This window comes from Artemia sp. Qi Xiang Cuo, chromosome 9, assembly GCF_049724085.1.
Source record: "Artemia sp. Qi Xiang Cuo chromosome 9, ASM4972408v1, whole genome shotgun sequence".
Taxonomy (NCBI): domain Eukaryota; kingdom Metazoa; phylum Arthropoda; class Branchiopoda; order Anostraca; family Artemiidae; genus Artemia; species Artemia sp. Qi Xiang Cuo.
The window spans coordinates 42,029,480-42,042,673 of record NC_142802.1 but is presented as its reverse complement, the minus strand read 5'-3'; the positions used below and the strand labels follow the sequence as shown (position 1 = coordinate 42,042,673).

The window sequence follows — 13,194 nt, the reverse complement described above, 5'->3', positions numbered from 1 at the left end:
TGGCTGGGGCTGAAGAGTTCCATGCGTGCAAAACTACGTAAAGCGGTTCGACGAAAAAAGAAGCTTGGGAAAGTTCTACATTTGAGGAATTGCACCAAACTACTATTACAAACTCGCTACAGTGTTAAGCCCCCTGAGACAAAGACACTGGTAAAAATTCCTCCCTCTTTCCAAATTTTACTTTTAAAGCAAAAGATCTTTGCGATTTCAAGTCAAAGTGGTGATGCAGTGATATGCTTAGCTCAACCAGAGCTAAGGCTCTGTTTTTATTTTATTGACGGTTTAATTTTCCTCCCTAGCTTTCATTCATTTTAAACACATGTCTAATTTAATTCGGTGTCTAGCTTAATAAAAAACGAGGTGGACAAGAAAAGATTTATTGAGTAGTAAAATTATCTTCAATAAAATCACATTCCGTTTCAACTTTCTTTCCTATAATTAGCCACAAGTTTTGACACGTTTTCATATGTTACGAAAGTTATTGCTGTAGCAGGAGTTACCCGTAACAGATTCGGCATTAGTCCCTTGTAAAAGCCGCGAACGCCTTCTCCCCTATAAAATTAAATATATATATATGAATTACTGCGTGAAATAGGCCCAAAATGAGAATCTAGAATAACATGAAAAAACAATCAAATCAAAGGCATTACATGGTTTTCCCGTTTAGTCATCATTATTGACAAATAAGTTTCGAACCATAATCCTGTTAAGCTTGTCAGACACAAACAAGTTGAACTGATTTAGCATTACTGGAGGAAAATTGAAACATACAACAAAACGTCCTTGAAAGGTCGGAAGGCATTGCTGTTCATAAGATCAATGGGAATAAAAGTCCAAAGGTATATCATACCTACTCTCCAGTAGGGTTTTGTTCGTTATATGGGCTTGACACTGGTCCCTCAAATTTCATAGACAATAATTAGACGTGGACACGTCACCAATCAAGTTAATTCACGTCTGAATAGCCTAGAAAAGATATTACTAAACGTAACTGCAAGAGCTTTTCGTTTGCCGGCGGGTTTCGTATTTGTAGATTGAAGATTTTGACCATTGAGAGATGGAGAGAAGCTATTGCTTCGCGCAACATTTTAAGAGATTATCAAAGATATTAAAGATATCGTAGTGCATGAGATATTTGAGATGGATATCACTGGAAGGTCAAGGAACAGGAAATTGCTTTTAATACTATCTAAAAGATTATTTTCTTTCCCAGAATATGTTCGCTCTCCGATACGATAAGGATGATGAGAAGCATTCGCAAATTTTCAAGCGCTTTTATAGAGCATAACGGTTCGTTTAGGTACAATTGTTCCCGTTCTTCCGTAACTATTTGCTGCTCCTCAATCAGATTTCAAGAAGGAAATGTAAGAAGTTATATATTTGTTGCTAAATTTAAAACATAAAAACGCCAAGTCCTCGTCCCCTCAATGTTCGTCTTTCCGCAGAACATAGTTCACACAGTTGTAATTAGTAATTTCTTCTTTTTTTTTGTCCCTCCTGCTAGATAAACTTTGGTGCACATTTTGCTTTTTTGTTTTCACCAGTCAACATACGAAGACTAACTGAAAAACTTCGCCACTTTAGTTTCAAGATCTGACGACAACTCACCACCTAGAAATAACCTATTCGGATGCAATTATTTTTTATTATTAGGTCAGGTTCAGGTCTATTTAATTTTGAATCATATATACATGACATACTAAGTATACCTATACCGATATTCACAGATATATTCTAATTAGTTGTGTTTCGGGGTCAACGCAGTTCAACATTAACAGTTTGAGTTTTTCTCCCAATGGTTCAGGAACAAATAATATAGTGGATATGGTGGATTTGACGGTTGTAAGTTTCATCTCAATCACCCTTTTTGGGTGTTTTCCCCTTTCTGATATTATGTAAACTTTCTTCTGCTAATAACTTCTAATGTGTTTTTAGTTGTCAAAAGTTTTTTTTTCGATTTGTTACTGTTTGCACGGATCGTTATTTGATTATAATTTACATCCACGAATTTTCTGATAAGCAGAAAAAAAAAATTATTTCTTATTTCCGTTTACAAGGGTAATGGCTTGCCTATGGCAAATCAATACTAATACTGTGAAATATATAGAAATATGAAAATGATGCATATGAAAATAATCTATAAACGCGCTTATAGACCACTGTTACTTTCTTGTGAACAAGAATTTTGAGCCCGACTTTATGCAAGTACTTGACTGACAATCAGTATTTTTTTTTTTATTTCCCCCTTCTTTGGTTGAATAATATAGCCTTTGTATTTCTCTTGTTCCTGAAAAAATAAGAGACGATTTTTATTTTCTTTTGTCCAATTCATTCAACTTTTGGGTAAAAACCCATAAATTACGCAAACAATTGGGCTTTAATCCAACTTTAAACATTCCGCAAACATAGTCAAAAGCTGATGAACTACTTACCATTTCTTTCTTTGACTGGTGGGAACATTAAATACATTCCAAATAAATTCATTTATTTAGGAACCCAAGAGCAGCGGATTATTTCATATAAGCAACACTCAGTGCAAGTGCATATTTCATAAGCTGATTTTATTAACAAAAGATTAAAGTTTCCGATAACTTTCAGTCTGACATTAATAATATTCAATTTTACAGATCATACAAAACAAGCTTTATCACAAAGATAATTAGATTTATGTTCCAAAAGTAACAGTAAATCTGATTTCATTTGACCTTCAAAATAGTAAAGACAAAACTTAGCACGTATCTAGTATTCTTAACTACAACCAACACTAATTTTTTAAAGAATCATAAATAAATGGGATTTTACCCCAGCTATTTATCGATACGAGATGTATTTTAATAAAGCATATCCTACTTTTACGAATTGATCAACAGTCATAAATGTTCAAATATAATGTATAGAAGAAATATGATAGCGTAAAACAACTGTATATATATATACATATATATACATACATATATATATATATATATATATATATATATATATATATATATATATATATATATATATATATATATATATATATATATATATATATGAAAAACGAAACTCAGAGAAGAGAGAAAGTAACAAAATGAAAAATAAAATCAAAAAGGGTGAAAAAACGAGGATTTTGTCAGCCAGCGAACCATGAAGAAGACAAAATATAAGCAAATATTTCGACAAGGACCTCCGCCAAGTCGTCCTCAGTGCTAAACAAAAACAAAAAAGAGAAGAAAGTGAGTGTGTTTGAGTGAGTTTCAGTGTCTATTCTGTCTTTGTACAGGAAACTTCGAAAGGTTAGATTCTCGTTTTTTTTTTTCTTCTCTTTTTTGTTTTTGTTTATCAATGAGGACGACTTTGCGGAGGTCCGTTTCGAAATATTTTCATATATTTTGTGATCATAATGGTTCGCTGGCTGACAAAATCCTCGTTTTTTCACCCTTTTTGATTTTATTTTTCATTTTGTTACTTTCTCTCCTCTCTGAGTTTCGTTTGTCATGTATAGCCAGTGTGGTCTAAGAATCTATATATATATATATATATATATATATATATATATATATATATATATATATATATATATATATATATATATATATATATATATATATATATATATATATAAAGACATACAATTATTTATATTCAACTCCCGTTACTCAAATTTTGCACTAAATTAATAACCATTGTCTCAAAAAAATTTATTTTAAAACATGGTTACCTAACACACAATTGGCAATTTTTAATTCAATCACAGATTCGACTTTCTAAATACAGGGGACCCCCGATAATCCGTCTCTATCTAATCCAGGCACCACCTGTAATCCGATATGTCTATCGTTATTGAATATATTTTGACAATCTTCGCTAATGTAGATAATACATGATGGAACAGTTTACAAGTTGAACGCGCCACTGCTATTGTGCTCAATGCTTAAGCATTGATTTTTTGTTTTGATAGCTGTTTGAAAATGACTACATATTATACCGGTGTGGCCTACTTCTGAAGTAAATATCAAAAGACCATCCAACAGAAAAACTATAAGAGTTTGATAAAAGATTTAGTTTTTATTCTTGTCAATCATGAGATTTATTACCTCGATCAACTAGTACATTGCCTTGGAAAACGTTATGGCCAGATATAGTCACCACTCCTAACAACTATCCACAGATCAGTGTAACTTCGGAAGTAACAGAGCAAGTTGCTGCTGAAACACACAAGTCCAGAAGATTTGGAAACCTGGCACCGTGGAATGGATAAAAAGGGAAATATTTTTATGAAATGTCTGACGAAGAGAACGTAAAGATATTCCTAGTTCAGCAAAAATAAATCAGGAAGATGGCGACGGTGTAATTACAACTACTCCGCAAGTGAGCAACTACCTCGCGTTTCAGCAATGTTAAAGCCAAAAAACTGATGATAATTTTCGCATTTTATAATTTGATTGATTCATGTTATGATTTTGATTCATAGTTACTGATGATTTTAGTACACATGTACATTTGTTTGTACACAATAATTTCCTAATGTAAAGTATATTTTTTTTATAAGATCTATAGCATTAATGACGTTAACTCTATAATAAAACTTAAGCTCTCTTATTGTGTTGGTTAACTTACTAAATCTGATATACATAATGAAGTATAATTTGTACAACAGAGTACAGTATAACATAAGTATAGAATCTTATCATTAGATTTGTATTTTGTCAGATAACGAGGTATTCTTCTGTAGAAAAGTCCTGAATATAGTAGGTCTTATGGAGAACTCTAAACTCCAACAGATTCGATAGTTTGATACTGCCCCGCAAAACGTTTGTCGGATTACCGGGGGTCAATTATAACTTGTCTATACTAACATCTCCATATCAAGATTAAAAAGGTTTGAATTGTGCCTAATACAATATCTTTCTTAGGAATTCGCCGATAAACTGTTATCTTTAGCGTACAAGAAAGAATAAAAAAACACGCGGTGACAGAATATTAGAAAAACCTATAATTAGATAGCTAAAATTATACTAGATTCAAAATATGAAAAGCCTAGGTTACACAAAAATCATCTTCTTTCTCCTGTGAAAAACTCGTAGGTCAAAAATACAATACATATATTGGGCGTTACATGAACAAGGTACGGTCCTAAACCTTTATAAAGACCTCGAATTCCTTCGTACCTTAGAGTTTTTCTAATTACATCTAAAGCACCACTGTATTCTCTGTGCTGATCTTGCAGTCTGGCTCGAACTACTTGGTAAGGATATGTAGCAGTAGCAGCTATTAGCTTCGACAATGCAGCGAAACTCAGGTACTCCATAGTTGACTGAAAGCAAAATAAATTTTTTACGCCATTCCCCTTTCCGGAAATATGGAACAAATTTGGTAACTTTTTGTCAAACTGGCGGTATTATATTTAAAGGTATCATATTTACCTTTTAATGCATAGGTAAATATTTACAATTTAGACGAAAAATAGTTAAAGAGAACAAATTTGTGCCTAAAAAGAGCCATCTTTCCAAATTTGTTTTGGCACACACACGGATTAACTATAGCAGTTTTTATGCCACATTCTCAAGCAGAATTACTAGAATTGAAATTAAAAGACCAATAAATTTGGCATCTGCCATATTCAGATTTAGACACTAAAAATAGTTTAGAATGCTATTCTGCGTCGGAATAATCCACCCTACAGATATGTCAGAGGTGTCCTCGATTAAGGAAATGACAAAAGACTAAAGGCCACTGTACTTATCAAGGAGGCACACTTGTGCCTCTATAAAGAGGCGACCCACCACAATGTTAAGCGATTTCAGGTCCTAGAGGTCGCAGAGAGACGGCGGTAATCGCATTTTGTAGCCCAAGCTCAAACTAAGAAACTTGCAAAATTTCATCCTCCTCCGACTTTATCTTCATGGGGTAAACTGGGCCGGAAGTTTCGACCCTCCCACCACAGCCCTTTAACGTTGTCCGATTGGGCTGAAATTTAGAGGTTAAGCTTTCCTAGGGCCCGGGAGCTTATCCTCGAAATTTCAGCTCAATCCGATCACTCCTTTCAGAAAACCAAATGTAGCCACTTAAAATTCATTTCGTTTTTTTTTCTTATCCACGCCTACGGGCCACAGTTGGCAACTGATCCGGGTGAATGAGGACTCATTCGAAGCGGAATTCGACCTGTTAGGGCCTTTTGATATTTTCAGACCGAAAAAATTATCCCCCGAATTTACATTTACGAAAAACCTCGTTTTCCTATAATAGCCCATGTTAATTTTTCCCACAACAACCCCCCTTTAACGTTGTCTGATCGGGCTGAAATTTAGAGGATAAGCTTTCCTGAGGCCTGGGATCTTATCCTCGAAATTTCAGCTCAATCTGATCACTCCTTCCCTGTTTTCCAAAAACCAAATATCAAGTTTTGCTTGCTTCAAAAATAGATTCGCATCACTAAAAACAAATAAAGCTGTGCCTGTCTAGTCCAGCGTTCGGGACTCTTAACTGGCAGGCGGACAACCCGGGTTCGATTCACCGTTAGAGAAAATTTTTTATATAAATTATTTGAAAAAAATTACGTTTTCTAAAGAGTTAAAGAGGCTGAGTTACAAGATCGACCCTTAAAACACCCTGTCGAGAAAGAAAAGAATAATACACAATCATCTAACAGTTAATCAAGCAATAATAAGTAATAAACTGTACAAAAACGTGCAGAAATTATTTGAAAAAAAACTACGTTTTCTAAAGAGTTAAAGAGGCTGAGTTACAAGGTCGAACCTTAAAACGTACAGGGATTAGGAGGCACAGTTGGGGGGCTGCCGCCCCCAAACCCCGCTTTCGCAACCTTTAAATAAAAAAAAAGTTTTTTAAACTGAAAGTAAGGAGCGACATTAAATCTTAAAACGAACAGAAATTATTCCGTATATGAAAGGGGCTGTGCCCTCCTCAACGCCTCGCTCTTTACGCTAAAGTTTGACTTTCTCACAACTCTTTTTTTTAAAATAAAAACTTTAGCGTAAAGAGCGAGGCGTTGAGGAGGGCACAGCCTCTTTCATATACGGAATAATTTTTGTTCGTTTTAAAATTTATGGTCGCTCCTTAATTACAGTTGTAAAAACTTTTTTTTTTATTTACAGCCTGCGAAATCAGGGGGTTTGGGGGAAGGCAGCCCGTACATTTTAATGGTCGACCGTTTAACTCAGCCTCTTTAACTCTTTAGAAAACGTAGTTTTTTTCAAATAATTTAAAGTCAAAGCCCCATTCTCCTTTTTCACGGACATTTTAATTCTTTTAAATAAAAATATTTACGAAATTCTGGAAAAAAAGTCAGTTCTCAATATTGACATTCTAACCAACTAGCAACTGCAAATTTAGTCAAGTAAAGGTAAGCTTATTAATGGACTGTAGCCATAATTATAACCAATTCTCGGCGTTTACCCCCCCCCCCCCCACACCCCATGGAAATAAGGCTTTCCAAATTTGAGAATTATATTTGAGTTTTATCTTTTTAATATCCGTAGGGGAAAGGAATTTTGGTACTTGTGTATTATGCGCCACCCACTCAAGTTTACGCTGTGTAAAATTCGAGAACACACCGTTTTTTCGTTAGTTTCTTTAGTTTCGTTACTTTAGACATAAATTTGGGCTTTATATTTGCACATTAAGGGGGGGGGGGGTAAAGTATAGCGGGTCTGCATGCAAAATGTGTTTGGTACATATTAGATAGATAGATAAATAAGTGTATTTTAAAGCCAAATATACGGCCATGAACACAGTAAAATAACATAAATAATGAAAGGCACAGATAACATAAACTTTGATCAGCGATCATCATAAAACAGTACATTAACCTAATAAAAGTACTTAATACTAAAAAAAAAAAAAAAAAAAAAAAAAAAAAAAAAAAAAAAAAAAAACTTAACACATGGAAAAAACACATAAACGAAACATTACATTTACTTTATACTTTTTTTTTAAGTCAACAAAATTTCCAGATACCCGAGTATTCATCTGTAATTCTTTAGTGGATATATACCTAGAAAGAATTGTTTTTTTACTTCAAACTGTCAAATACTTTACTCCCCGGTAAATACTCCCCTCACCCCGTGAAAAGGAGGCTTTCCAAATTTAAGAATTTTATTTGAGTTTTATTTTTTTAATTTCCATAGGGGAAAGGAGTTTTGGTACTTATGTACTATGGGCAACTCACTCAAGTTTACGATTTGTAAAACTCGAGAACAAAACCAGTTTCTTCGTTGTTTTTTTTTTTCCGCTTAGCGCAAGACAAGACAACGACAAGTGACAGAATATATGGGAAACATGATTTGGGCTATATATTTGCACACAGGGGGAAGGAAAATAAAGAATTTGGATAGTTCGAAGTCAGAAAACAATTCTTTCTAGGTATACGGCCACTGAAAAATTTACAGAAGAATAGCGAGGTATCTGGAGATTTTGTTGAAAAAAAAAAAAAAAAAAAAAAAAAAAAAAAAAAAAAAAAAAAACACCCAGTATAAAGTAAATGTAATGTTTCATTTAAGTGTTTTTTCCAAGTTTTTTTTTTAAATGAACGTTTTTCCAAACATTAAGTTATATTGTTAGATTAATGTAGTGTTTCATTGAAATTTTTTATTATGATTATTGATCAAAGTTTATGTTATTTGTGCCTTTCATTTATGTTATTTTACTGTGTTCATGGCCGTATATTTGGCTTTAAAATACAGTTATCTATCTATCTATCTAATATACAGAATAATTGTACCAAAAACATTTTGCATGCAGAGCCGCTATACTCCCCCCCCCCCCTAATGTGCAAATCTATAGCCCAAATTTATTAATAAAGTAAAGAAGAAACTGACGAAAAAAACGGTTTGTTCTCGAATTTTACGCAGCGTAAACTTGAGTGAGTGGCGCATAATAAACAAGTACCAAAATTCCTTCCCCCAACGGAAATTAAAAAAAATAAACTCAAATAAAATTCTCAAGTTTGGAAAGCCTTATTTTCCACGGGGAGGGGGGGGGGGGTAAACGCTTGCCACCATTATAACCTAGTCAGTTTGTTCAAATTAAGCAAGTGGCTTCTTTAAACGCACTTCATTGGCTGTTGATCGTACTTTACGGCAAAAACATGTCTTATTAATACATATCACTATTGAGCTGCTTTCTGGAAATTTACAGCTTCACCAGTAACTCTCGTGAACTTTACTTTTGCATGTTTACGAGATTTAGTCGTAATCGTGGATATAGATAATCTATGGTTTATCACTGTAGAATTGATTGTTTATCTAGAAACTGGTTTGTTTCTTATATTTTTTTTTCACGTTTAGACTTTATTTTTATACTTCAATTTTCGATTTTATAGATTATTTTAGGTCTTTGATCTTTTAATTAGTTTCTTCTATATTTAGAGCTGAAGACAAATAGTTTTATACAGGCGAAGCCGTCAATTAGTTCGTTCTTCCTTTCCTTCTACTGGCCATAGGCCCTTTGTTTCGTTCATCATCTTGAGGTTTTTCTCATGTTGTTTTGTCACGGATGGTCAGCTTCACTTTAGGTTTTTTAAATTAACATTGAAAGTGCGGGATTGAAATTTCAATAATTTGACTTTGTTAACCTATATCTTGAACTTCAGACTTTACTACCCTTCAACTTTCAATCCAGATATTTTTGAATAAAAATCTTAATTAAATATAAAAATAAAAATGTACCAATTTAGCGTCAATAGGCAAATGTCTCCGCATATTGTATCTAGCTTTCATCTCTTCATAGCACATGAACTGAATGGCTCCATGAGACACACCAAATACACCAGGAATAAAGCCCTAAAAAACAAAACCACAAACCTTTTGAGGTCGGACATAGTGAATTAAAAAGAAAACAACAAAAACTGGACAAAAGAGAAGCTATGTACACAAGGGAAAAATGGGAAAAATAAAGTAAGACTTAACCCTTGGAGAAGTTGAAAGGGGCCTTTGAAAAGTAACCGATTTACACATTATAAAGCTCGAAATAAAAAAAAACGTCTAATCAAGGGATTCATTTGAACGCAAAGAAAAAAAAGTTGTTTAATTAGCTTTTTATTAGACTAATATCGAAATAACTCATATGGACAAAATTACTGATATGGAAAAAATTAAGAATAAATCAATAAACTAATACTACTACTAATAGCTTGTAGCACAATTAAGCCACCTGAGGCCAATACAAATGTGTAAGCTCCTCATTCACCCTAATCAATCCTAAGCTTCACCTTTCGCCCCTCCGATAATTTTACAATTTGAATTCGTTCTTCCGACCTCTCCCCACCCAAGTCGGAAACAGCTGGCTTTCCGTTTAACACCATATCGAGGGCCAAAAGCACAATCTTTCGCAATGTATCTCCCTCCCTCGTGATTGTCCATTAATATAATCCGCGTAAATGGGGATGGGACACAATTCTGGTTAACTTCTGTTTCCGAATTAAGCAAGCCACAAACCTTACATCCTCCCTTGCTACATTAAATACTTTATTATACTTATCTGGTATGCCACAAAAGGACAGCATCTTACCTAAAGCTTTTCTATCAACTGAACAAGATGTCTGTTCATAATCTATAAGATTGAGGACTAAAAGGGCCTGAAGATTCAACTACTAGCTTAAGAGTGAATTTTGTCAGCACATCATCTCCCCTTCCTATAGAAAAACTGTTCTTCAATTAAAACTTTTTTTTTTACAACAACTGTAAGTCTAACAAGTATCAATACAGAAATCAAGCTATTGCAGCTGGAATTACAACACTCACTCTCATCATCTTTTTAGTTTCCCTATAATCACTACGTATTTCCTGCTTTCTAAAAATCAGCTAACTGATTGAAAAAAATATTAGTGCAATAAAAAGCTTAACATTATTCTATAGTTATACTTTCATTTGTTTTGAGGTTCCGTTTAAACATCATATTTAATAGTAGTAAGTTATATAAAGCCGCAGAACCTACATGAAAAATACATTGAATTGCATAAGAAAACCCACGCGCGTGACATTAGACTTAGACATGGGCATTTTAAAAGCTGGCATGGTTTTTGTTATTGATAAGAATTGCACAAGATTGTACCGTTTGACGTAGACATTTTTTAGGAGCCAATGGAAGATTGACTTAACTCGAGAGTAGTTTGTTATTAAAAAATTGGATGTTGCACTCAGAATTGTTTGATTGACATTTGCAAAAAGGGGTAAGAGATTTGCGGATTGGAGTGTAACTCGAGAGTAGTTTGTTATTAAAAAATTGGACGCTACAATCAGAATTGTTTGATTGACACTTGCAAAAAAAGGGGTAAGGGATTTGCGAATTGAGGGTTATCAATTAAGATAGCTCCTTGCCATGGAACATAGCAACCTAAGTGATCATTGGCTGATCCAGTGCATGTGTAATTGAACCAGCATATCTGATGATGGAAGACCGGAAAAAAATATGCCTTGACCTAGCTTTACTTCTTCGATGTGTACTGTATAATACACAAGTGGTGTTTGAGCAGTATTGTCAATTTAAAATAGTTTAACGTTATAGATTACTAAAATTTGACACTAAGACAGATGTAGATGACAAGAAAAGAATTTTAATAACGGATAGTTTTACTTCTTCGATGTGTACTGTATAATACACAAGTGGTGTTTGAGCAGTGCTGTCAATTTAAAATAGAGTTTAACGTTATAGATTACTAAAATTTGACACTAAGACAGATGTAGATGACAAGAAAAGAATTTTAATAACGGATAACTTTACTTCTTCGATGTGTACTGTATAATACACAAGTGGTGTTTGAGCAGTGTTGTCAATTTAAAATAGAGTTTAACGTAATAGATTACTAAAATTTGACACTAAGACAGATGTAGATGACAAGAAAAGAATTTTAATAATGGATAGCTTTACTTCTTCGATGTGTACTGTATAATACACAAATGGTATTTGAGCAGTGTTGTCAATTTAAAATAGAGTTTATCCTTACAGATTACTAAAATTTGACACTAAGACAGATGAAGATCACAAGAAAAAAATTTTAATAACGGATAGCTTTACTTCTTAGATGTGTACTGTATAATACACAAGTGATTTTTGAGCAGTGTTGTCAATTTAAAATAGAGTTTAACGTTATAGATTACTAAAATTTGACACTAAGACAGGTGTAGATAGCAAGAAACGGATATTAATAATGGATAGCTTTACTTCTTCGATGTTTTCTGTATAATAAACAAGTAGTGGAGTGATGGGAGTGGCGTGTCTTAGAGTACTTATAGTTCGATAGTAGAGGGGGGAGTTGCTATCAAAACACCCGTGTGAATTAGCTGAAATAAAAAGTTTAACAAGAAATGCCTGAAAAGTATTTTTGGGGGGATGGAGCGATGACAGATTGGATGTCTCAGCCTAGTGAAAGTGCTGTACTTGGGCTCAAATTGCTTGTGAAAACCCAAATGAATGACTTTAAATAGAATTTTTAACAAGAAATATCTGAAAAGTATTTTTGGGGAGATGAGGCGATGACAAAGAGGACTTCTTAGACTTGCTATATTTCTGTACTGAGGCATGAATTGCTTTCAAAAACCCGGATGAATTAGTTGAAAATAAAGTTTTAACAAGAAATGTCTGAAAAGCGCGATCAGAAATTAAGAATTGTCTTGAGGGGGAATTTTCCATGGAAGAGTGGAAGGGTATTTTTACGCGAAAACAACTTCAACCGTGGCCCGCCCCCGCGATCAGAAATTGAATTATAAAAAAGTTTCTTCAACTGAAAGTAAGGAGCAACATCAAAACTTAAACGGGCAGAAATAGACGCTGTTTCCAAAGATTTAGGATTCATTAACTTTAGTGTTGCCAGTCAAAAGCTATGGGCTTGAGAAAATTGCCTGATTATTGAAAAATGGAGAAACACCCTCCAACAGTCGACGGGAATGGGATTGTCTTGAGGGGGAATTTTCCATGGAAGAGGGGAAGGGTATTTTTATATGAACAAAACTTCAACCGTGGCCCGCCCCCTGAGATCAGAAATTAAATTATAAAAAATTTTCTTCAACTGAAAGTAAGGAGCAGCATCAAAACTTAAACGGGCAGAAATAGAGGCTGTTTCCATAGATTTAGGATTCATTAACTTTAGTGTTACCAATCAAAAGCTATGAGCTTGAGAAAATTTCCTGATTTTCGAAAAATGGGGAAATACCCTCCAAAAGTCGACACGAATGGAATTGTCTTGAGGGGGCA

At 33.9% G+C, this 13,194-nt stretch overlaps 1 protein-coding gene across 3 annotated transcripts in view; it reads right to left on the bottom strand.

Annotated features, from left to right (window-relative positions):
• Positions 1-367: 367 nt before the first annotated feature.
• Positions 368-13,194, bottom strand: part of LOC148948662 (solute carrier family 25 member 32) — a 90,701-nt gene continuing 77,874 nt past the window's right edge. For all 3 annotated transcript variants that reach the window (XM_089094570.1, XM_089094569.1, XM_089094568.1), the window contains exons 6-8: positions 9,672-9,785; positions 5,154-5,299; positions 368-552 (exon numbers count right to left, since the gene is read on the bottom strand). In XM_089094570.1, the coding sequence (XP_088950696.1) occupies positions 420-552; positions 5,154-5,299; positions 9,672-9,785 (393 nt within the window). In that variant the 3' untranslated portion in view covers positions 368-419. The remainder of the gene's footprint in view (positions 553-5,153; positions 5,300-9,671; positions 9,786-13,194) is intronic.